General features: G+C 37.9%; 1 protein-coding gene across 2 annotated transcripts; it reads right to left on the bottom strand.

Annotated features, from left to right (window-relative positions):
* Positions 1-24,545, bottom strand: NUCKS1 (nuclear casein kinase and cyclin dependent kinase substrate 1). 2 transcript variants are annotated; one of them, XM_036909747.2, is made up of 7 exons: positions 24,395-24,545; positions 9,373-9,422; positions 7,658-7,763; positions 4,994-5,049; positions 3,043-3,195; positions 2,122-2,268; positions 1-1,207 (listed from the first exon to the last, which is right to left on the bottom strand). In XM_036909747.2, exons 1-7 carry the CDS (start codon positions 24,409-24,411, stop codon positions 1,008-1,010), a joined length of 729 nt encoding a protein of 242 aa, XP_036765642.1. In that variant the 5' UTR covers positions 24,412-24,545; the 3' UTR covers positions 1-1,007. The 2 variants fall into 2 exon arrangements, with proteins under 2 accessions (XP_036765642.1, XP_036765641.1); XM_036909746.2 differs by having other exon boundaries at positions 2,122-2,271; positions 24,395-24,544.
* Between the last annotated feature and the right edge of the window lie 1,475 nt (positions 24,546-26,020).

Genomic DNA, 26,020 nt, shown 5'->3' with positions numbered 1-26,020 from the left:
TCGAGTTTCACATTAACTGGTACTTTATTTGCTTAAAACCTAAACATTGTCAGTTGAGAAGAAATCCACTGTGATGTATAGACCTTGCCATTTAAACTCTACGTTTTTTTTGATCCTTGGTAAAATTTTATCCAAGAAACAATAGATACATATATATTTTAAAAACATGAACCATTAAAGAATGAAACAGGAAATCAAGAGTGATTTAAGTTTTGGCGCCTTTGCTTTTTTTTTTAAAGTTCCTTAAAGACTGAAGCAGGATAAAGGGATCACTGGCTCCGCCTGAGATAACAAGTAATGATATTAAAAAACAAAACAAAAAAAACCCCACCACACCCTCAAACAAGGTCAGGTAATTCCATTCCCTGCCCTGCACCCAAGTTAAAAATATGAATACTTTCAGTAACAATTCAGAATTCCTCTTTTATCTCTTACCTGCCCCATCAGTGGAAGTTTAAAGTCGTAACTTTTTTAGACATCTATACTTGTGTATATATACTTGTATTAGGTGACAATTGATTTTTTAAAGAGTCCAGACAAAGCAGCAATCATTTTTTAACTAAAACCCTTTACATTTTGATTACTGTTCAACTTGCTACTAGTTAGCAAAAAGCAACATTTCCTTATAGTTCATCTCTAATCTTATTGCTTTACAACTGAGATACACCTTCCATTAGAAATGAAAAGATGAAGCAGCCAATCCAGTGATGAAGTTGACATGGCTTTCACTGGGAAGGGGGGAGGCAAGGGTGATGGCAAAGAGAAAAACAACAGACAAAAAGGTAAATTCAACATACTATAGTTTGTTTAAAAAAAGAGAAAGAGAAAGAGAAAGAGAAATGTTATTTTTGACAAAAGGAAAAAAAGCACGAAAGCCCAGGAGTTGAGCCAGAGCCAAGACCATGTTCTACCTTAAGTAGGTTTTCTTTTTTTTCTCCTCTTTTTACTTTTTTCTTTTTTTTTTTCTCTTTTTTTTAATAAAATCTCTCCCCAAGCCATCATCCCTTTTAATCCTCCCCAGACTGGGCCTCATCCTCAGACCCCTCGTCCCCAGACTTCTCGGGCGGGGGGCTTGCAGGCGTCTTCTTCTCCGGGGGGCTTTCTGGGTCCTCGTCGTCGTCTTTGGGAGAAGGAGTCTTTTCCTTCGATGCCTTGGAAGCTGTGGGGCGACCCACTTTCCCTTTGCCTTTCACAGGACTTGGCGTCACTGAAAGAAGAACAATACCAATTTGGGGAAGAGAAAAGGAGAAAATGTCCTTAAAATCAGCTACAGAACAAAAGCTAAGAATAAAATCTATGAAAACAATAGCCCAGCTTACTAAATATCAAGGTGGCACTCGTTTCCACTTTTCACCAACACTGTAATGTTATGTTAGCAGTAAAGCTTACAATAAAAGAAACGGGATGCTGCAGAAACTGCACCTCATCCTCAGTGGCTTTAGAGACTACAAGTTGTTTATGTTTATAAAAAGCAGGTCAAGGAGAAAGGATATAAAGTCTGAGGAAGAAACTGAAGACATCAAATAACTTCTGATACTTTCATGATTCCCAATGAGAGTAAAAGGTTTAAAAAGCATCAGTCCTACTTGCCGAATAAAAAAAAAGCAAACCCAGCTTTTGGATTTAAGGATAAACTTGCTCTGACCAGGAGAACATCTGGCAGAAACCACAAGGGCCCAAAGACAACGAACACACGTCATCAGGTGTGGTTTCATTCTGTAAGCACAGAGGATGGCGTGAGCATCCGAACACAGACTTAAATATGTTACTGCATGTGTGCATTTCCCCAATTTCAAGTCTTTACTGGCTGCTGGGATTGTACGGCATCGGTGGGAAAAATGGGGGTAACAGCTGTGCTGATGTAGTGTTTCTACCACCGTGCCTGACACAAATAGGTCACTTCCCAAACCCTGATTATGTAAGGCAGCAGCGGAGGAACTGGGCTAGGCCAGCAGACTCTTGGAGAGGCTGGAGTACTTATTAATAAATAAGCGATCACTTCAGGTGTAGGAGACAGGATCCTCTCTGAATTCTCTTACTCTGTTAAGTGTGTGGCCAATGCCAAGCCTGAGGAAGAATTTCGGTCGAGGAAGCTTACTCATCTCACTCTGCGGGGCTCACCTGTAGCCTTTAGCCTGGGTTTGGGCATTTTCTTTTCTTTTCTCTCAGGTTTGGACTTCTTAACCATCTTCTTGTTTTTCTTTTTTGAACTGCCGTAGTCACTATCGTCATCATCTTCCATTAAGAAATCTTCATCACTGCCAGAATCTTCTGAGAGGAAAGAAGAATTTCAGTGTCTGACTTACCGTACACAGCCTTCCCAGTGAGTACAGGGAGAGTGCTCAGAATGACCGGAGGGCAGGGCCTGGGAGCCAGACACCGTGGGCCTACTTGCAGCTGCACTTCCAGCTGGGCTGGGGTTCCCAAAGGCCCCACCGGTAAAAGGGGTTTAGGATTCACGTGAGGATTCCACAACTGATTAGTTTGAAGAGGAGGTTAAACACAGGAAGAGATAAGACTTAGTCTGGATAAAACTAAAGCCATCAAATAACTTCCGGTAGTTCCATCATTCCCATAGTGTACTGGTGAGACCAGGGAAATGAAACTGAACTGATTTGACACATTTGGTCCAAATACATGAATAAATGAAACAAGAAAACTACATACAAGCAAAAATGCATATAATTAATCTGAGTGACCTGTAAAACATCTGAATTCTGTTATTAGCCCTTTTTTTGTCAGGGGAGGAGGTCTACAGCCTTCTCCACCAGGCCAAAATACAAATCTTAATCACAACATCCACTATGTGACTATCATTCTAACAATTATTCATTCAATATTTGAGTACAACTGATGGGCATCACAATCATGAGCATCTTTGAACCTTTTAAAATATCAACAGATAGCAATACAGTCATCTCTTTTCATCGTGAGTATCTAATTTCAGGTACTGGCTGTATCGTTTAGCATCCACAAAAAAGCCAAAGGGACCAAGGTCACAACCCACAATTGTGACCAGAGTAGCAAGCCAGCTTCACATACTCTCTTGGAATGGCGCCTCATCCTCTTCTTCTGGTTCTTCTTCACTGCCCACGTCTTCCATGAGCATCTCTCTCTGTTTAGAAGCTGCTTTAGAGGCTGCCTGCCGCTGCTGGCGCACATTTTTATGATCTTCCTTTTCATCTTCACTGTCCTCTGCAATTATCAGTTACAATGCAATGATCAAAGAGTTTGCATTTATTTGACAGCCGACTAGAACAACCAGTATGAGATATAACATGCAGCTTTATATCATGCAAAAAGGGTAAATCCTATCCTTAAAAAATTCCTACAAAATATATAAAAGATGAGCTAAAATTCAAAGAATGAACTTGAATAAGACTATTAAAATAACTCAGGCATTAAAGTAATAACCAAGTTGAACGTAGGTATAAACAAATGGTTTCCATAACATTCTTTAAACTTATATCACTACTTTGTCCCAAAATTCTCAATTACACTCAAATCTATGTTCAGTTTTTAGAAACTAAGGTTTGAAAGTATTTTTAAGTACAAGAGGGAAGACTGTATTCCAATGACATTTACTCTAAGATACAAAACATGTAGACCCTAAAAGAATGCCAAATCACTACCCTTTCCAATGAATGAGGTGTGGCCATTTCAATTTAGAGAGGATTGAGGGAAATCTCTGAAACTTATTTAGATCAATTAGCTCTCAATACAAGTTTCTAATAAAACATAATTTTCATATACTATAGTCTATTAATTAAAAAAAAAAGTCAACATACAGATGTATTTGTGAATACATTTGTTTAAAGGGCAGGCTGCGAGCCCACAGGCTCCAGACCAAAGTATGTCTGTACTAGCATCTACCTACAGCCCTTCTGGACTCTGGGGCTCCCTTAGACTTAAGGTTTAGCCACTGCTCCTCTGAAAACTCACAGTCCCGTAAGCCTTCTCATAGCCAGCGCTCCAGCTGTTACTTTCACTGCCCAAAACCTCATCTACAGACAGACAGACACAGGGAGGAAAGCTGCCTCTGACAGACTCAGAACTAGCCACCTTGGTGGCAGTGTGCTTTACACTAGTACAGTTTCATAAACCAATAAATGTAAGAGATTCAAATTGGGGTTCACAAGGCAGACGAATAAAAGTATGTGTTAAATCATCACAGCATAACTACACAGTGCAACAGGCTAGTATTTCTTTTCAGCTTAGGCTGACGGACAGATCTGAAAAGGAATGAAAACAAAGCAGCTGAGAGGTGTGCAATCATCAGGACCTTGGTCTGCCTTCTAGGGGTCAGCTAAACAGTGTCTCCTTCAAAGGGTGACACAGGAAGGCAAAAGCAGGGGAATGTAGGTCAAAACCAGTGGCCGTGAACCATACGGAATAAACTCAATTCTTGGAAGAGTTAAATTTAACAACAGGTAATCAGGATTTAGTATTTTATTTAATATTTATTTTATTTGGGTCTTTCCATTAATTCTTTTAAGTTAAAATTCTTACAAAAATCTTTCTCTGCGGCTGTTTCAAAGCACTACTTTCCAGCAAAAATTAGGAGGATTGAAACTAACAATTTGCTTCGTTTTCAAACCAGCATCAATCACTCACCCTTTTTTATACCCATGTTTCAAGGTATATTCTTATTATTCTATTTAGTTTGATGTCTCTTGTTTGTTCACACAAATGGTATTCAATCTTAACTATGCACGAGAATCATCTGTAAATATTTTAAAAAACCAAAGCCCCAATATCCCACTTAGATTGAATCAGAAATCCTAGGGTGGGATGGAGCTCAAGTAGGTTTAAAAACAACTGACACAGTGACTATAAGCCACCAGGATTGGACGAGTTCCTTGAGATGGAAACACCTTTGCAGTGCCAGTATTTATAACAATGCCTGACATTATTATGAAACCACTTATTAAAGTGTCCAGTCAATAAATACATAAACAGAATTATACCTATTACATTAACACCTGTTTAATACCTGCTGAGTGAGAATCATCCTTCTTGGTCTTCACATCTTTTTCTTCTGAGTCCTCACTGTAAGAGTACAGAGGGAAAAGGTTAAAACTCTTAGATCAAAATCAAAGTGAACATACATCTCTGGGATCTAACAGGAAAAGAACACTGGAGAATACCTTTTATACATAAAGTGCAAACAGATGCCAAGTGAAACTGCTTCCATTATTTCCCTCCTTTACAGAGACGCTGGTGAATAAGCACAATTTTATCTACTTTTGTAAAAATGCTTCCAAAGATCCAAAGTAAAAAAGATGTCTCAACACAGGCTAAGAAGTCTCACCTCTGGGCAAGGCCTGGTTCATAAGAACACTTAGTAAGAGAAATAATCCTCTGCTATCAAAGGCAGAGTATAAAATAGTAAAAATAAATTACATAATGTATCAGTGGTGGTAAAGTAGGCAGACAAATGGAAGCACCAAACACAGATGCAAAAAATACCTAAAATACAATTATTAAAGAAAACTTGAGTTCAGTTATATAAATTACAATATCCCTAAAAATTTACCCTAAAACAGAATGAAAAAAAAATCAATTAACTAATTATCCCCTAACATTTTTTGTCTCCCAATATTTCTACGTATCAGAAACACCAACACATGGATCTGCCTTGTATCATGGAGCAAATAAAAATGAGCTCAAGATTAATGCAAAGTAAAATAAGGAGTTAAGGAGCTTCAAAGGTCAATGGAGAGTTTCATAAAACAATTTTTTTAAAGACACAAAGATACACATTTATGTCTTCATAAATCTTAACTCAGGAATCTGGGGGCTTTAGTGTCCTGTCTCTGTCATTAATTAGTCATGTGATCTTAGGCAAATCACTTGGTACTCCTTTCAGTGCAAAAGTATTTTGATCCTGTAAGAAATTCTGACAAACAAAAGAAACACCTGTAAATTGTTCAGTATTTCCAATAATCTAGACAACATTCAAATGAGAAATGACTGAACTCAAGATTCCTAAGCAAAGAGAAAAACAAACACATTTCTTTACTAAGTAATCTGATCAAAGACACACTATAATTATGAAACCTGTGGCTGTTTATATAAGTGTTTTATGCAAAATAAGCATTTTGTCTATTACAATGATGAAGAACTACTATTTCTCTAGTTCTTTTATTACTGAGTTTATAGAGACCATTAATCCTTGAACCCCATTACAGCAAAGTCAAGTAAAAGCTGATCTTTTAAGTAGAGACCAATAGAAAAATCAACTGGTCTGAGGGAATAAACATACAAGGCACTTAATACAAATGGCAGTAAGAGCTGTATTTATTTTAACCATTCCTGACACTTAGGTGAGAATAATAAAACCAAATGATTGTAACAAGGAAAAATTTAGCCTAGCTATTAATTACATCAACAACACATTTCAACAGGAAACAGGCCACAAAGCAGCTCATTGCCAGGAGAGAGATAATAAATGAAAGTTGGGTTGCTATATGAAACTGGATTAGAGATATGCTATAAAACTGTGAAGACTTGTCTCCCCACATTATAATTTGTCTTATTTTTCCTCAAAATCACTTTTCCAAAATTCTCCAGGGAAGAAAAGCAGTAGAGGTTAGTGATATAAGCAAGTAGAAAATAATAGGTACATGTATGCATTTAATACTCTTATTTCTATAAATTTAACATCCTATGAATTCACAATGGAAAATTTCTGCCTGGGACTTTATTATAGTGATTTTAGTAAATATTTTAGTAAATAAGAAGGAAATACCTTAGAACTAGTGAGAAACAGTATCTAATTTCTCTGAATTACTCATACTTAACAGTACTTGGAAGTGGTATAACCCAATTGTTAAAAAATGGACTTTGAGGTCCAACAGACATGGTTCCAAACCTGTTTGGTCCATTTGCTGGGTAGCCTTAGGTGAAACACTGAACTCCCTCTCAGTATTACCAACCCTAATAAAGATGTGAGACTTAAGTGATAGCAAATGTACATTAGCACACAATAGAAACTGGCAAATAATCATAAATGGTAGCCACCACCATCATCATCATCACCACCATCACCCAGCAGGTCTTCAAGTTACACTACCTTGAATATGAGGTGTGTCCACCTGTAAAAGCAGAGCCAAAAGCTACTATACCCTGGTCTCGGGAGGCAAGTAAACTTAAATTCATAAAATTAAGGGAAAGTAAATGGCACAACATGATTAGATTATCTAAACAAAAGAAGAATTGATTATAGTAAAACTTGGTAGGCCATACAACATAAGCTTTAGCAAGGATTCTGCCAGTGATTTGTGAATCAGAAAGGTCACTTCACTTATTCTTTGCTAACACTACAATGAAAAATGTCAATTCTAATGTTAGGTAACAAATTACACACTTAAATATTCCTTCTGCTTATGTTCAGAGGTTTGAGGTAGCAACAAAGGCATTCTTGGAGATCACCTTGGGCTCCAGGTTGAGTACAAGCAAGCCTCAGGACCTAAAAAGGCTAACCTCTAGGCTCAGAAGCACTGCCTGAGATAACAGGAAATACGCAAAACAACATTAAGCAGACAATAAGCACTTTCCCAAAATAAATGGGAGGCCACCAATTCGGAGATCACGGCCTACACTCATTTCAGAGTAGTGACAGTATAACCAGGAACAGACTGACAATGCCTCTCACCTATCTTCCTGTGAATTCTTTCCAGATCGCCTCTTATTTTTAGCTTCTCGGGGAGATGACCGAATTTTCTTAGCTGGAGGGCCCGAATCTCTTCCATAATCTTCATCTAAACAAAGCATTTTTAAATTCAATGAACTACATTATGATTTTTACACGTAGAAATTACTAACCACATTTAATGAGATAATTCTCTCTTGCGCTATTTAAATAGTGAGGGGGACAGGATTTCCCAAATAATTTTCTTTCATTAAAAAAAAAAATTCTACTTCAGTCTTCTCTAGTCTTTGGTGTCATTTATTATACCTGCAGCCAAATAGCTCTTATCGTTTTATATCCTACCCTTTTAACTTATTCAAGATTTTCCCATGTTTCAAGATCTTACTTATTTGAAGGCTATTATAGCAATATGGTTTTATTACAAGCATTTTAGAATATAAAGAATCCACAATTCTACAGTTCTAACAATTACTGTTATCACGTAAATTATTTTTAAACTGAATTATTAAATATAGCCTACTCTGGTACTTGAAAACACCTCCAATTTCAAAAGCCCTATAAACATAAAGAAAATTACCCTGCCTTAAAAGGTGATTATTTCCAAAACTGTTCACTATATACCATATATAATGGAGAGGATCTGCAAGTAGTCTGGAGATTCAGCAATTATTAAATGGTTGGATACATTATAAATTCCATCACGAAGTATCATACAACCATCAACAGGAATTCTTCAAGTAACTTTTAGTAACATGAGAAAGATACTCCTAAGTAGAGGTAGGGGTGGGGTGGGGTGGGAGGAAGACAGACCCAAAATTCTACAGCAAGACTTGAACTATATTTTTAAAAGGAAAACCAAAACCAAACAAACAAACAAACAAAGACAAAAGGCTTTTCTACCAAAAGGTTAAAATGGCCATATGTTGGCTAGGGGAACTTGAGTAATATCTCTGCCTCAGTTTTCCTTACTGTAAAATGGAAATAATAGTATATCCCATTTTAACAAGACTGTTATGAGGATTAAATGAGTAAATGCAAACATTTAGTAAGCATTTAATAAACGTTACTATTACCTCTGGGAGGTTGGGTTATATGTTATTATTTTTATTCTTCTTTACAATTCCACATTTTAAAAGTTTTACCAAAGTGCATTTATTATCTTTATAAAGTAAAATTAGATTTCAAAAAAGAAAAAAGAATAGCAAATGCATGTGGGAAATAATGAGATTAAGGACATAGTCTAAAGAAACCTTTTATGGCTAAGATTTAAGATACACTACTACTCATTCTCATAGAATTAATTCTCATAGAATTCATTCACAAATCAAAGATGTCACAAAATACTCTGATCTCAGTTAACTTATTGCAAAAAAAAATACTCCCTATTACAAGGTACAAATTTTACTGTGATTATAGCAGGAGGTAAGTTAACTAATAAACACTGCAAGAGAACTACTGCACGTTTAAACTCTGGACTCCAAAACCAGGTAAAGAAAAAAATTATTCAAGTGTTTATTATCAATGATTTACTAAGTAGAAGTTAAAACTCATGCAAGTTCAATTCTGTTTTTAGTGACACAGATCTTGACATAATTTACACACATATATGCCATCTGAAAAATAAAACTCATTCCAAAAGCATCATAAATATAATAAAAGTACATAAGCTGGCGAACTACTTGTTCTAACTTGCAGTTTATTGAAATCACAAAACTTACCAGCATCATCAGATTCCTGAAACTGTGAATAATCAACAACCTTCCTATTTCTGTAGAAAGAAGAAACTCTGATTAAGATCACAAAAATGTAGGACAGTTCTTAATTTATTAGAACATTTCTATTTCATTAACAGAATTACAACTTGCTCTCAGAAAATTTTTTTCTCAACAACCCCCCTCAGCCAAAAACCTCCACTCCGTTACAGCAAAGTGCAGCTTAAACCAAAAGTATTTCAAACTTAAGTTCTCGTGTTACTCACCTCAATGACAGCTCAAGTACTATTCTTTCGCATGAAACCTCTCACCTCCCCAAACACACATACATAAAACAGCAAAATGAGCCAAACTACTATATTTTACACACAGAGATGGTATCACATGTGCACAAACCAAAACTATGTTTTACATTTTTATTCTTACTGCTATATAAATATACACATGTATAACTGATAAGCAAGGTTATTACTGAGTTTTTTCAAAGCAAAGTGGTTTTTAAATATAATTACACTATAATATACAAATTATGATGACAGTAAATTAAGCATTACACAGAAGGGGATGGAAAAAAATTAACTGATCCATTCAAAAGATGCTTTTTTATTAAAGAGCCTATAATTACAAGTTTATGTATCTGCTTGACTCAATGATTCTAAGTACTTCCTACTAGGTAACGTAAGGCATTTTAAAAATCTCAAATGTTATTTTGCATTTCCCTACTTCATATTCTAAATCTAGAAGTTTAAAATTCCTCCTCTAGAGATACATAAACCCTCCAAATAGCCTGGCTTTGAAGAGCCTTAGGTGCACTGTGGATAGATACTAAGTCAAATGAAAGGATTAAGAGAAACATACCACCAATTGCACTTAAACCCAAGTTTTATAAACTCCTGATTTTATAGATTGACACCCTTAAAATTCAAAGACGGACGGTCAGAACTCAAGCACAATGACAACTTCTATAAATATGCACAATGAAAGGTGTGGGGGTGAATTCTGAAACATGTTTGAGGCTTAGTGGAGGAAGGCATAGCCACAACAACCTTGTCTTAAGAGATAAAGGCTCTTAAGGAATTTTGCCGTCTGCTTTTCTTTAGTGTACCAACAATGAATTATCTTCTTACTTAACCTCACTGGGTCAAGATGCAAACTCTAAAATATGCTCCAACTATATGCTCTGTTATAAGAAGCTGAGTTTTATATCAAAGACACCATTCTATTAGGAAAGCTAATTAAAAAAATATGACTATTAATTCCACTTACATGTGGTTCCTAGAATAGTCAAATTCAGAGACAGAAAGTAGAAAGGTGGATGCCAGGGGCTGGGGTAGGAGGGATGGGGAGTTAATAGTGTGTATAGTTTCAGTTTTACAGGAAGAAAAGTTCTGAAGATGGGGTACAGAACAATGTGAATATATTTAACACTATTGAACCATATACTTAAAAATGGTTAAGATGGTAAATTTTGTTATTTTACCACAATTTAAAGAGTGAATGAAAGTATTTTCTAACAACACCAAAAAGACAATTTTGGGGGATCAGTAATCAAAAACCTTCCATGTTCTAGCAAAATAGTGATTTTTAATGACAGATGCCATGAAAAACAGCACTGTGATTATAATGCAAAGATGATCATTTTCTGTATTACTCAGATCAAGGAGAATGGGACATGGAACAAGGGGAAGGAACTTATCTAGGAGAGGTAGTTTTAAATCTTAAATCTTTAATTACTGTATAGGTTCTGAAACTGCAGACATGATAATGCTGTGGGATCAGAGTAAAACAACGGCACAGTTTCTGGATACCATGTATCAACATCCAATGAGCCGCTGTGGAGGGTTAACCAAAATGGTGAAGAGTATGTCATTATAAAGAACAGTTGAATAAACAGGGATTTGTAATTTGCAAAAGGGAAAACTCAGCTACTTTAAGGCTTTAAAATGAAGTGGTAAACATTATCTGCTTAGTTTTGGTGATCAGATTCAGTGCCAGCTCAATGTAAGAAACCTTGTAACAGTATTAGTGATAGTTACTTCCCCCACCTCTCTTGAGAAACACTCCACACAGGAATTATATAGTGAAAAGCTCAGGATCCTTAGTAGGAATCCTGGTTCTAGTTCTAGAACCTAATTTCTCTGGGTCTCCTCAGACCTTCTGTTGGAAATGATGACCTAAGTTGCTTGACATGACCAAAAAGTTCTTCTATTAAATTATTATTTATTAAAGTTTAATGAAAAAGATTTTTTCAATTGCAAAAGTGCTCAGTTGTCCTTTTGTACACTACATCTTAACACATATTGCTGTACCATTTATTCACTCATCTGAGCTTCTTGAAGGTACCAACCACATCTTACATCCACATTTTATTTTAAACTGCATTTCATTTTTTACCAAAAAGCAAGGTAAAAAATGGGCACTCCAATGTTTTCTGACCTTTTTGCTCTTAAGGCCCAATTTAAGAGCTCAGTTAGAAACCTAATTTTCAGGACATTTTAGAGGATAATACCAAATCTCCTTAGTCTTAAGATTTCATCTCTTGCCACTTAGTCAAGCAACCCAGGAAGTTTAATTCCTCCAATCACGTTGTTTCTTACCACTTTGGTCATGCTGCTCGTTGGCCTAGAATTCTGCTCATGTCACTGTCACATTAAATACAATCTCACTTCTTCTCAACCCCTTTAATTCTTTGTTAATACTATATAATCTACTGAAGTATCTGTCTTCCCTACTAAATGTGAACTTCTTGAGGACAGGGATTGCTTTCCTTGTTTGGGACACCAAATGTAAGAAATGCATTTGATGAGTGAATGGACTGCATCTGCAAAGGATTAGGATGGGAAAGGGCATCATCCCAGAGGATGTTAAGTGCTAACTGGAGTTTCCAGCCTATTAGACATTTAATTCCCACTGCCCTTTATGACAAAAGAAAATTTAGTTTCCTCCATAGTAACTTATTTGAAACCTTTAGTACATTTTTTCTATCCTAGTTTTCAAGAACTACAAAAACGCCATGTAGATTATACTGACATTATATAAGCAATTCAATTTAAAATTTCCAAAATTAAATAGAAAGATTACTCCTTCCTTTGAAACACAAAATATTTTAACTTTCAATTATGTGAAAATGACCAAAATTGGCAGAATTCTTACATAGATGTAATTTATCACAAAAACTATAAAACCTGTGTAAAGCAAAACATGAACATAGAAGCCACCTTGTCTTAAGGGTAGTCAGAAAAATGCATCCATCTATAAATGGGAAAAGAAAAAATTTAAATGAAAGACTGTGATAAAGGTCATTCACAATAACTCAGTACAATGATTTATAATACTACTTTGGTTCATTTCTTGCCTTCTAAAGATGCTTATTCAAAGCAACATACTATATATTTCCACTACTTGAAGATTTACCTTATTTAGGGTTGAAATACATTTTCAATGAACTTATACCTATATAAACTGAAACTTGAATAGATATATTGGGATAGAAGCTCAACACTTAAGAGTAAATTTAAGTCTAAGGGCCTGGGAAGTTCTACTTCTAGCTGAAAACTAAGAAATATTCTTACTTCCTCAAAATACCATTACTTCAGTGCCAAGCTAAACCAATCAGTGTAAAATGAGCATCAACAACTAGAACTGGGAAGACAACACAAAATCTCAAAATAGCAGAGGTTAAAAACACAGATTTTTAAATTGGGTTTAAATTCTGGCTCTGCCACTTAACTAGTTTTATGACCTTGAGCAAGTTCCCTCTCCTCACTGAACTTCAGTTTCCTCATCTGTAAAATAGGAATAACAATACCTATCTCTCAAGACTGTTTTGAGTACCAAGTACACAACTATCCAATAAATAGCAGCTACTGACTTGTAAGCACTAACTTGTTGCTCCCAGAATACCACTGCAATCTTGAACGTACATGAGTTAACATTCTTAATTATTTGAACATGATTAAGTCACTGTTTCAAAATATGTCTCACAGTATTGGTTCCAGTACCATTTAGAAAGATTGTCTTATAAGGTTTGTTGTTCATTTCACTAAAATGCAAGACCAATTTTTATAATGATTCCAACTTTGTGATATAGTTTTCAGGTTACCATTCAGACCAGAGTAAAACAGCAGTAGCAGCTATTTTAAAGCCACCACACAAGTTAGAGCTATTTCTGTAACTCAAATCAACTGGAGTTAAGTCTGAAGAAGTCTGAGAGTTCTAGAAACCTTAACTAGAAAAAGAACTCTAACCCAGCAAGGAAAACAAATGTTTAGTCACACACACCAAAAAAAGAACATAAAAACTTAAATTATGTCCCTGCTTTTTAAAAGCTGATATAACCTCTGCATTTACATTCTGAAGGCATCTTGGTCACAATGAACAAGTTCCAGGATAATCAGCAGAGAAGTCCCCACTTTGTATTGGTTTGAAGTGCAAAAATGACAGGTAAAGTGGGAAGCTAGATAAAGAACACTCAGATCTGTTTTGGGCACCAAACATGGATAAAATTCAGGCAATAAAAGCAACAGGGCTTTTTCCTTCCACTATCTTAATCATCAACTTCTTTCTACTAAAAATGCTAGTAAGTTTACCCCTCAAATGCTTGCTTGCTTATAGCAGCAACCATCTAAGACCAGAACAATTATATTCCCGAAATGTGAGGTATGTAAAGCCAACATTCTCAAGACTCAAGGATCACAGTATTTGAGATAGAAATTATTACACCTTTGAGCCTCTCTCACCTAACCCTCTTAACTTTACAGGTAAGAAAACAACCGAAACTACATAATCCAGCTCTATTTTTTAACAAGCCTGCACATCAAAACATGGAGAAAGATACAAGCAAGCTCCAGGCAAGAAAGAACTTTCAAATATAAAACCACATTTAATTATTGACACTGTAGGCTTTACACTACTTAAATAAAGTACAAAACCATGTTCTCAAGGCAAATGGGAGAGATTGACAGTTTACTGCATTATTTATTTAGCTCACTCATGCTAACTATACTTCCATTTTTTCCCCTAAGTTACATTGTTCTGCTTAATGCAGGAGGAAGAAAAAACATGTACCTAACTTTCTAGAATTTAACAGGTTTCTCATTAGACAATTAAAGCACATTTGAAATTCAGGTTTTGAAAAACCCCAAATAAGCAACACAACTCTTCACTTATCACCCAGGCGGTAAAGATTTCATTTCATCAGATAAATGAGATCCTATAGAACATGTTTTTCAATCTAAACAAAAACAGTGTTTTTCACCACTATACTACTAGGTCCTGAAATGAATTTATTTGGTGTATATCGAGCATTCTAAAAAAAAAGAGCAAACAAAAATACCCAAGAAAACTACTGAAATAAGGATAAGTTCCTGAAACTTTTTTCAGATGTTTGTGTTCTTGTGTGTAGCAAACTGCAGCATACCATGTATTTCTTACTGGAACCTCATCAGAAAAGTTTGAGCCACTGCTTTGGAATAAAAAGTAGACTGCAAAAAGAGATTTCCAAAGTAGCTTCTGGTTTTACCTTTACAAGAAAACCCTGTTATTGATCCACACAAAAGAGCAACATCTCTTCCTTTTTTAATTTCATCTTTTGTTTTTTTTTTAAATCACCATTTCAAGCTTACCGCGCTCATACAACCTTTCAAAGTGTGATCAGTGGGAAGGCGGGGAGGGTGACATTATGATGACAGTACATGTTATATACTAGGAGCCATTAGACCTTAGACAATCTATTCCAAACTTATCAACAAACATCCCTAAAAGGGAATGACTGAGAACTGCTCATGATCTCACAAGGCAGCCTATTCTAAGAAAACTCAATGAAGCCGTTCTTCTCAATGAGGTGAAGTCTGCCTCTAAAGTCTACTCACTTAATTCTATCTTGTCTACCTCCTGGATTACCATGGTCTAAAGTGAACCCCTCCTCCACAGAGTAGCCCTTAAAATTTATGACAGTCTATACTTTTCTCTTCAAGGCTAAATGCTAGGGTCCCTTTAACCCTTACTCAAGGCTCATTTCAAGCATCTCTACAGCCTAAGATGCTTTCCTCTACATCATCTCTGATTCAGTAAAGTCTGTAAGGCAGTGTGCCCTGATCTAAACATAACAATATGGTTTAGAAAAGGTATGTGTAAAGGTAGGAGGGAACAGATCAGTAACATGAGCTTTCTCTTCTCCTTTGTACTTATATAGGAATGCAATGCAAGATCCCAAAGTTGCCTTTGGGGCTGTCAAATCACACAACGGACTGGATATTACAATTCCAGTGACCAAAACCTCCTTTTTCCAAAATCTAACTTCATCAGCATGGGTCAAGAACAAAATCCTTTAAAATATCAGTGGAAATATTCTTCCAGGCTGACATCAACCTATTAACCTACTCGCCGTGCCCTCTGTTTAAAACAGGACATTCATCTCTCCGTTTTTTGGTAGATTTGGGTGTGGGTACTGAGGCACAAGTTCACACAGAACTGTCATTCTGCCTACATTTCTTCATTTTTTCCACAAGGACCTCACCCGAAGCTCTGTCAAAATCCTTGTTGAAAGAGAAACCCAGTATTTTAAATCTTTTACTCTAATAATTGTTTTAAGTGAATTAATTCATTTAAGCCAATGATAGTTAAGACTTTTGAGGAATAAACCTTTTTTGTTCAAACAAAATTCTCCAGGAAACAAAATAAAGCACAGCTAATTAAGAGAAACATTTTCAAAGCACAGTTTTGTCTTATAATTTCAAATTTAAAAGATCTTCTCATTACAGATTTTCTAATTTGTTTTGTCAGGATAGTTTTCCTAAAGATTTCATAGTCAGATCAGTCTGGATATTATCACCTCCTTAAATACGTTAAAGCTTTGCAAATCCTGCATTAGAGCAATCCTGCTCAACTTTGATCTCTAAAATTACCTGTATTTTAAAAATAAAATTTGAATCAAGTGCTTGAGATAACTCATCTATGGAGATTACTGACCTATGATCCTAGTTTTTCTGTGAATCCATGCTGAATTTTACCAATAATTACAACAGTAGTTACTATTGTACCAGATACCTCACTTAAATTCTCATTTATTACAATAATCTCACAAGAGGAGTTAAATCAGCAGTAATTCAATTATATCTGAAGAATACATGGCTCAGAAAGGTTGAGTAACTACAAGCATCAAGTGATAGGCAATTTTCCAGCTCAAGCCCACCCAACCCTGTACGCTACAGGGCACTGTTGATGCCTGTGGCCTCTCAAATTTTCCTTTCCTAAACATCCACAAATCAACTCCCCTACAGAGCTGATGCCATTAACAAAAGTTTCTGCATATTAATTATTCCCCGCACCCCCTCTTTAAAACAGGACATTTACCTCTCCATTCTTCTATTCCCAAAGATTATTCACACGCCCACCTTTCTCAGGATATAAAAATGTTACTTCACAGAAGCCAGGATTAACTCAATTCAGAGCAATTTCTTACAACTGTCCCATTTATCTGTTTCAAGTTCCCTTTGATTAATATGCTGCTTTATTGTACTTTATGTCATTGTTATTCACAAATATAAAATTCAAGAGGTCTCAAGATACAAGAAAACAAAACCAAAATAAAACATTATATAAGAGAGCTCTTGAAAGTTTTTCAAATGGATAGTTTCTAATTTCTGCAAAAAAGGGAGTGAAGGAGCTCTGAACAGGGCAAGCTCACAATCGCCTACTGTAATTCGTATTGACTTGTAATGTCTCAGTCCAGATGAATGTGGCACTTATTCCCAATATATTCAGTTCCATCATATTCTCTCCATATAAGAAAATATTTTGTCACACACACACATACAAATTTCAATGAGCATTAAGTATTAAATAAAATGCGCTAGATTTTTCCCAGCTGTAGTGCAAAACCTATATAATTAGGGACAGAAAAACCTCAAGCAGGTGCCACTGAAGTGGTCTCAGATTGTACACATTACCAAGCTAAGTCCTGTCTGCAGTACAGGGGTCTCAGAAACTTCGGTAGAATTTTCCGCAATTGTCTTAACCCGATCACCAGGGAGAAACCGGTAGCCTGATGGGTCTGTTGACTAATGACAATGACGGCCATGGCACATCAAAAGTGTGGAGCATCTTGCCAAAAAAGGGAAAATTTAAAGGATTTGGGCAAGGGTAGAATTTAAGTTAAATTTAAATGAAGCAGCGTCTTGATAGGTTCAAGGCACAGAAGGACTGAGCGTAAAGGCGTCACCTTTGGGTCTGGACTGCAACATGGATCTTGGGTCCTAATTCTTGGCAAAGAAAGTAGATGCAGAATTTTGTGTCCAGCAACCTCTCACCTGAAGCTAACCTTGTAATTGAGGATAGTTACACTGTCAAAAGGATTTAACTTAGCTCTTGACACAAGTGTGAGGTTTCATTCTTACTAATTTCAAACAACAAAGTTTCTGATAGTCTCTGCTTTCAGAGAATAATTTTCTCAGTAAGAAAGCAGTAGTCACAGGACTGTTATTCATCTTTACAGCTGCAGCCTATCTGTGGGAGACAGTTGTGTCTGGTGGCCCAGCTCTGTGAATAGCAGGGTGGATTTTTACTTTTTAAGTCAAGCTAATTTTTAGTTTCTCAAGTAGTTCATCTTCTGGGTCATTGTATATTGACAAATGCAATCTCCCTGAAGATCAGCCAGTAACGGAACAGGTGCATGATTCAAACAAGCTGACATACACTAAGCAGCCCCTGAAAGTATGCTATACACCCAGTTCACTCAGGCAGCCTGAGGCCTCTTCACCTGAAGCATTTCTAAGACCTGTAATTACAGCCGTTTAGGTAGTTATAATATGACAATGCAACCCCCTGAATAAGTTCCATTGCCTAGAATCTAGACAGTAACACATTTAAGACCAAAGGATGCCCCGGTTTGACCAAAGTGATCCTATGCTATACCAAATGTTTCCTATTCTGCACAACATGGCAGTCTCCTAAATGCTCTCAAAAATCTAAGAAGCTACTTCTCCATAATATGAGTAATGAGGTCACATTTATTTCTATTCTAGCAGCTAAGAATTTTTAAATGCAAACAGCATTCTCAAGAACTTCATTAACTCCAAGTAACCAAAGTTTGCAAAGCAACCTACTTGGCTATGCCAACTCCAAGCCGTGTTAACTCCAGAGAGGCTATACAGACTGCAATATGCATATAAAATGGATGGTGTGCTAGAATTACAGCGCAGTGACCTTGTTTTAAATTTCTAAGAAAAACAGGCCAAATACACAAACAAGTAAATAAAACAAATCTCCCTTTATTCAGAATTACATTCTCCTTATTTTTGTTTTTAAAGTTGGAAGAAACTTGAGAAAAATTATAAAATGCTTTGTAAATGCAAGGCACTATTAACATTACCTCCCCCCAGTAATTTTATTGCTAATGGATTTGCACGAAAACTCAACCACTTACCTTGGTTTGTAACTTCTGTTGTTAAATCAACTCCAATTTTTAATTAATATCCTTCTAATTGTAATGTACCGACGAGTTTTATAACAGGTGTTGAATTTTTTCAAATAACATGGTTTTCTTTTAGGATGATGAAGCAGTGATATATTTTAAGTTTTGTTGCTGGGACAAATCCTACTTGATCACATCTATTTCTAAAATGCAGAGGATTCAGTTAGCTAATACACTGGCATTTTTGCATCTGCAGGTATGTGTAAAATGAGCCCATGAATCTTCTTGTAGTGTTCTTTAGGCGGCTGGGGGATCTCTATTCACTTGCTTTACTAAGGGGACATGTCCCTGTACTGAGCTGTACACTTGAAGCAATGCCGCTGCTCCACCATTCACATGTGTCACAAAAGCCTCACACTATTCCACGCTTCCCTCTACACTCAGGTGTTAGCTTCCTTCAATTCCTTCACGTACTCCCCTAATTCCTTTCAAAAATACCGTCTTTTCATTCACCCCATCCTCAAGCTCTTACAAGTTGACCTTCTCCACAAAGTCCTGTTCTGAACTGTACCCACCAAAAATGCCAAGCAAGGGCACGACCAGAAGCGGTAACCCCGTGTGGCAGCGGCTCCTGGCAAGGACCACACTTGCTTTGTCTAACTTAGGTGGCCTGGACCAATTAATTTAGACAAGCCTCAGCTACCTCACATATGACATGAGGGTAATATACACCTTTCTGGAAGAGTTGTGTCAAAATTGTGATATTACGTGTAAAGTGCCTGGCAGAGTATTTGGCAGGAAGAGTTGCTTGGTGATAGCTCCACTGAATTCGGGTGTCATTTTTCCCTAAGGCTGAGAAAGGGACTTCTGTTGTTAAAAGTCCACAATCTCTAATCCACAATTAGGGAACTTAAGAAGTTATGAAATCCAAGTTTTTTCATAATTTGTATGATGTGAACCTGACTTGACCTAAATAATGAGTGACTTTTTTTTTAAATGTTGAAAATTCATTAAGTTTTGCCACAGGGTATTTATCATGTTTGATTGTAAGAGCGATACCCCAGGCTCATGGTGACAGGGCACCCACTAATACACAGTAGGTGCCCTGTCACCTTTTTAAATCTGAAAATATTTGAACTTCTAAACACATATGGCCCCAAGAGTTTCACATTAGAGACTGTGACCTGTAATACATTATATAAGGAATCAAAGTAAATGAAAATGTAGTAGAAAGGAGACTAGATAAAATTCATGCCATCTAAATAGAGTTTTGCTGTTATTTCTACACTTCAATTCCTTCGAATTCAAAGCTATCACTGGTAAATTGAAGGAACTAGACCAAATCTCTGAAGTTTTAGTTTTCTTAACAGAAAAACAAAAAAAAGGTAACTTTTGGTTAAAAAAAGTATCTCTGAACATTATTTTGAGTTGAACTGCTCCTATTTAAAACAAAACACTTGGGCCATATTTTCGCTAAAATATTTCCTATACAGTTATGTATACAGAATATACTCACCACGGAAGAGATTACTAAATAAAAAACATTTGACTGTCTTTCCTTTAGGCCAAATACTAGGAAGAGCAGTACCATGGAAAAAAATGCCAGCTTTGTATTCAGAAAATCTGGGTTCAAATCTTGGCTCTGTTTTAATAGTTATTTGAACTTAAGTAACATATTCTTTAAGCTTATTCTGTCAATTGTTACATAGGTTAAAAAAATCCTACCTTACAGAGTTGTCGTAAGAATAAAACAAGATAAAGTGAAAGCCTTTAGCAGAGTGCCAGACTGCTTATTTTTCAGTAAACATTTGTTCAGTAAATTACTCTAAAAATCACATTTTAAACATTGTATTATAATTTTCATCTTAATACCTGTATATTGGGGAAATGTTGAATATTTCAAGTGTTGCTATAACCCCCCCATTCAGCCTTTCCAATTATGTGATTATCTTTGAAGATAGTCTATAAAAGTTTATGACAAGTAACAAAATGTACAGATCCACATGTACAGAGAAGTGTTAATAAAAGCACACTTCTCTCTCACACACAAATCAGAGAATGGAGAGAGTAAGAGAACAGACACCACTCACCCACAACCACATGTTGTAGGGTACTAAACTAATCAGTGTCTTCCAGTGTATAACTTGGTATCATACATTCCATCCTATCTCAACTTTTCAGGTTTCCAAGTTTGCTCTTTAACTGAGGACCATTTAAAATTAAGTTTTTGGTAAGTGAGAATAATGATTTTTAGAATCCAGACACATCCGAAACAAAATTCTCTTTGAAAAGAAAGCAATCTGGCATCTAGGGAAAGCTGTTAATTCTCAACGTAATTATAAATGACAAAACATAATTTTGTATCAATCTGCATGAGCCTATGCTTTTCACATCTCAACTTTCTTCAATGATACAGATTCCTTACAATCTTAAGTACTAAACAAAGGAAGACAAGGTAGATGTTACAAAAAAAAAATCACACAGATTGCTGATCCGAGTGACTTGGATCATTTTTAACAAAGGAGCATCTCTGGATAATATACCACACCAAATTTTAAGAAACCTGTTTTCTAATTCTGGGCAAGTCAGTAAACCTCTCTGAGCTTTCTTTCTCAAACTTTTTGAGGGAATAGCATTTTTCCTTCTTTTTCCACAAGGATAAGAATCATAAAAGCACTTTGTAAAGTTAAAAGTGACATGCACTACAGTAACATCAATAGTTATCAGGCATAAGGCAAGGCAACTATTATGCAGAAAGGGAAGGTTGAGAATGAACAGGACTGGGAATTAAGAAATCTAGGTTCTGGGACCTATCTTGGCATCTAGTAGTGTGTGATCAAAGGCATTTCACTTGTCCAGATCCCCATTAAGTCATTTGTAAAATGCATTTGCCTAAATTTTTCTTTAGCTCCAAGACTGTCATTTTATGCTATAAATTTGGATCCGAGGCCTAAAATATTCAAGCTCTCATTCATATACAATGAATCAGATACTGTAAAAGGTAGAGAGCAATACTATACAAACAAAACTACTCTAGGTGTTACACAAACGTCTTTGGAAAACTCTGTTGTAGCTGAAGTTCAGCCTTCCCTTCATTTGGAAATTGGTGCCAAACAGCCATGCGTAAATTTCTAAATCTTTTTTAAAGGTTTAGGTTAATATAAAAACGAAAACGAGAAATATTTACGAACGTGAAAACCTCAAAATTATATGTAGGCCTAAAAGCAGAAACATACCCCAAAAGAGGATGTGCTGACACTTGTTATTTTTCAACACGTGTTTTTTTGGGGGGGACTGATCAAAAGGCTGATCATTCTGATATTGGGCCCATATCTTATCATTTTTAACTTTTTGTTAAATGGCCTCAGGCATATAACTTCTCCAATTATATCTTGAAACAAATTCATTTCCCTAGATGGCTTTTTTTATTGCAAAATTTAACAGACCACCAAACTCAAGTTTAATTATTTCTGCTTTATTATTGGTCATGAATATATTAAAAAGTTAAAAGAGATAGTTACAAAGTTATATTATCATTAAAATATATAATCAGAAACCAACTTGCTTTGAAATTAATATAAAAGTGACCAAAAAAAGCCCACAACATTAACTTCATTCTCCAATTCGGGGCAAATAAACAGTTAAAATTATTTTTAACAACATACTGGGCAAGAAAAAAAGTTATACAGAAACCCGCATGCCTAAAAAAATAAAATAAAATAAAATAAAATATAGAATGTGCTTAATAAACTTAACCCCACGAGTGATAGTTAAAGTCAAGGTTTTCAAGTTAAAAAAATAGCTCTGTTCTTGTTCCATTACGTAGATCTGGGAACACAAATTCAGGCAGATGAGTATATGAAAGTCACAACAAAATAAAAAAGTCAAAACCCAGTGAACTTAAATTAAAAGGTAGAGGAAAATAATAGTCCAATTTCACCACACAGTGATTTTCTTCCAGGGACAGATGATCCAATCCAGAAGAAGCAAATCTTTATTATGATATTGTATGACCTGATCCTAAAGAAAATAGTCTACATAAAATAACGGGATACATCGGTCAATTTCTATGCCAAGAAAAGTATGCATACTATATCCCGAAACACGTATTCAGACTCCTTGCCAAAAGTCGGCAAACTCTTCCCGGTGGGTTATCAGAGATGCGGGTTGAAATTAGAAGGCAGGAAAGCAGTCAGGTAGTTAGCACTCATTATGCCCACCCCGAGCGAAGAAGTATGCAGTCCCATACCACCACCAGTTGGAGACGGATGATCTAGTCAAGAGACGGAATGGTGTGTAACAAAACCCTTTCCGGGCTTTCAAACCTCTTTGAGAGTTCTAAGTCAAAATACTTCCGTTTCTCACAAATCTTGGAATGAAGAGGAAGCACAACTGTTAAAAGCATTTTAAAGCCAAACCTTTACCTATTTATCCAGAAAAAACTATCAAAGTAGACAATTCCTTACAGCGAAAAGCGAAATGGACACTGGAAGTAGTAGTATTTGCAAAAGTTCCCCTTCCTAAGGCCTCGACCTATTGGATCAAGCCACACCCCTCCATAAATGGCACATTCCATACAATAGCCAGGAGGACGGCAAAGGGCGATTCCACCGTCTGCTGGGGAACAGCAAACTTGTTGAAATTCTCAGAATAACGTCTATTAGTTAACTAAATCTAGTCCCTTTATTGTTAAAGTTATTTGGGGGAATGGAGGGTCACAAAAACATCGGAGACTTGTACGCCGGGTGACAGCAGCGACAGGTAGCGGGAGCGAGAACCACACGGGATTTGGGTCGTGCTGTTAACCCGCGCCTCCCTGAGTAGGGGCATTTCCCCGAGAAAGGGCATCTCGCGTCGGAGGAAAACAGCGAACTCGGGGGACTAACCGCCCGGAGCTCCGACTTGGGGCAGAGGGAGCAGGCACTCCTTCCCTGGGCCGCGTCCCGAACTCTCACTATTGCCCGAGGGGAAAACGGGTACCGCCCACGCCTGTCCGACGGAGGAGGCGGGGCCCTGCGGCGACCCTGGTGGACGGAGGCGGGGCCGTGGCAGTACTGCCCCACCCCCTTTGCGTGGAGCACCCCCGTCCGCTGGAGAAAGAGGGTTGAGTCCCCTTAACCCCACGCAAGCCAATGGGGACGGGGCTGTACGGGCGTCTCCTCCGCTCCAAACTTAAGGTGGGGAGGCGAGCTCGACTCGGACTGCGCCGGTCTCCCCTGCGGGCTCCGAGGGGTTGACCCCGAGGAGGTGGAGCCTGGGTGGGGGCCCTGACTTCAAGCCCTCCCCCTCCGGCCGCGGGCGGTTCAGGGAACACCCTACCCGCCCCAGTGCGGCGGGTGGGGGAGGCAGCAGAACAACCCGGAGCCCTGCAGCGGCGCGGGGCGGGGAAGAGCGCGCGCATGGGCGCGCGGCCGCCACCCCCGCGCAGCCCCGCGCGCCAGCAAGCACCCCCCACCCCACCCCCGCCTCCAACTCCCAAGGGCGCGCGCGGATCTCGACAGGGAGGAGGCCGCGCGTGGCACAGAAGAGGGCCGACTCTAAGCTTCAATCCCCCCACCTTCACCACCCACCCCCAACCCCCGCCAACCCGCTCCAGGCCTCGGACTCCGCACTGACCTGACAGGCCGAGACATGTTCGCTGTCGAAACAGGACCGAGTCGAGAAGCCAAAGACCAGGACCCCCCCCACCCCGCGCGCTGGGCGCCCCACCCCCCCCAACTTCGGCCGATGGGGCCGCTGCCACCGAACCCTGAGCTGCTGGCTTCTGAAACTCCGCCGCTCCTTGGTTCAGGGCCCCTTAATCAGACGAGCCCCCCGCTCCCCCGTCTCTTCAAAATGGATGAATCAAACCAGCCGAAAATGCGCCAAAGCCGCGGTGCAACCAAACCCACTGGGGACCGTGGGCTCCGCCCCAGCGCGTCTGGTCATTGGTGGCTTCTGCCAGATGCGCGGAGCTCATTAGTCTGTTTGAATCATCACGTCCCCCAGGCCCCGCCTCTCTCGCTGATAGGCCCACCTCCTCGGTTCGGTCCTGTTAGTCAAGATACTCTGAGAATGCACAGCCGCAAAACAAAAATGGTCGCTACTCGGCCCGCTCCCCCCGGTTTCTACTCCGGAGTCGCAGATTCGTCTTGGGTCGCATCTTGGAACGATTAGAAAAAAAGAATAAAATAGGGTTCAGTGTCATTTAGTATTAGTTTAATAATATTTTATTTCTCCTGCCTTGATCATCTAGAAACTCCACTAACAGCGAATCGTGTGGGACAGGCAGCTGATTCGTCACTAAGGGGCTGCTTCAGAATTGGAGGGAAACTTCATAGGTTCAAATATGTTGACCTTAAACCCACAAGCCCCTTCCCCGGGCTTCAGCGTTAGCGCTCACTTGGCCAACGGCTGTTGGCTCAGCGAGGCAAGATCATAATCAAGGATAACTTCCCCAGTTTCCATTCTCCACTCCGAACCTTGTGATCCACTTCAGGGTGAGCGAAGTCCCAGTATGGCACACTACTTGGGGAGCTTAACGATTAGGATCATGAGCCCCGGGGCCGTAAGGTGTTTCAGTTTGAACCACTTAATATTGAGTTGTATAACTTTCTCTCTCCGTGCCTCAGTTTTCTCTTGTGTAAAATGGGGAATGATAGTACTTAAAGGGTTGTTAGAATTAAATTAGTTGATACATGAAAAGCTTTTTAGGACAGTCTCTGGCATACAGTAAGCACTATGTAATTGTCAAATTCAATTTTTAAAAAGATGACATTCCTGGGAATGGGTGGGTGGGGCTGGCTCACAAGACACAAGTCAGATAACTTAGAGTAACTCGGATCCTTCCATTTAGATCCTTGAACATTTGTTGGATACCTGAAACTCAGGCAGAGCTCGGGATCTCTGGGAACCGCTAAGGGTTACCCTGCCGTTGTAAAATAGACTTCAATCCCTGCCACAGGCAGTCTGTTAATAATCAACTGAAGATACACTGCATAAATAAACAAACAAAACCATCACCATCTTTCTCTTGGAAGTCTCCCCTGGTAAAATCTGGCTTCTCAAAGGGAAGAGAATAAATAGCACAGTCCACTAGTGAAGCAATAAGCATGTAACCTCCTGCCTTTTGCATCATTCCATCCTTTCTTCCCTTAATGTGGTTTTTCTTTTTTGAGGTAAAAAATTACATAAAATTCACCATCTTAACCATTTTTAAATGTATAGTTCAATGTCATTAAGTATATTCATATTGTTGTGCAA

This window comes from Manis pentadactyla, chromosome 9 (assembly GCF_030020395.1).
Source record: "Manis pentadactyla isolate mManPen7 chromosome 9, mManPen7.hap1, whole genome shotgun sequence".
Classification (NCBI taxonomy): Eukaryota; Metazoa; Chordata; class Mammalia; order Pholidota; family Manidae; genus Manis; species Manis pentadactyla.
Note: the sequence above shows the minus strand (reverse complement) of the source record. Positions and strands in the feature narration are given on the sequence as shown.

Bases quoted from the DNA above. Each gene is read 5' to 3' on its own strand.
- NUCKS1 (XM_036909746.2), bottom strand. The intron at 3,196-4,993 runs GTATTAAACAGG...TGATAATTGCAG, and splicing joins GGATGATTCTCACTCAGCAG to AGGACAGTGAAGATGAAAAG. The intron at 1,208-2,121 runs GTGAGCCCCGCA...TTCTTCTTTCAG, and splicing joins ACCCAGGCTAAAGGCTACAG to TGACGCCAAGTCCTGTGAAA.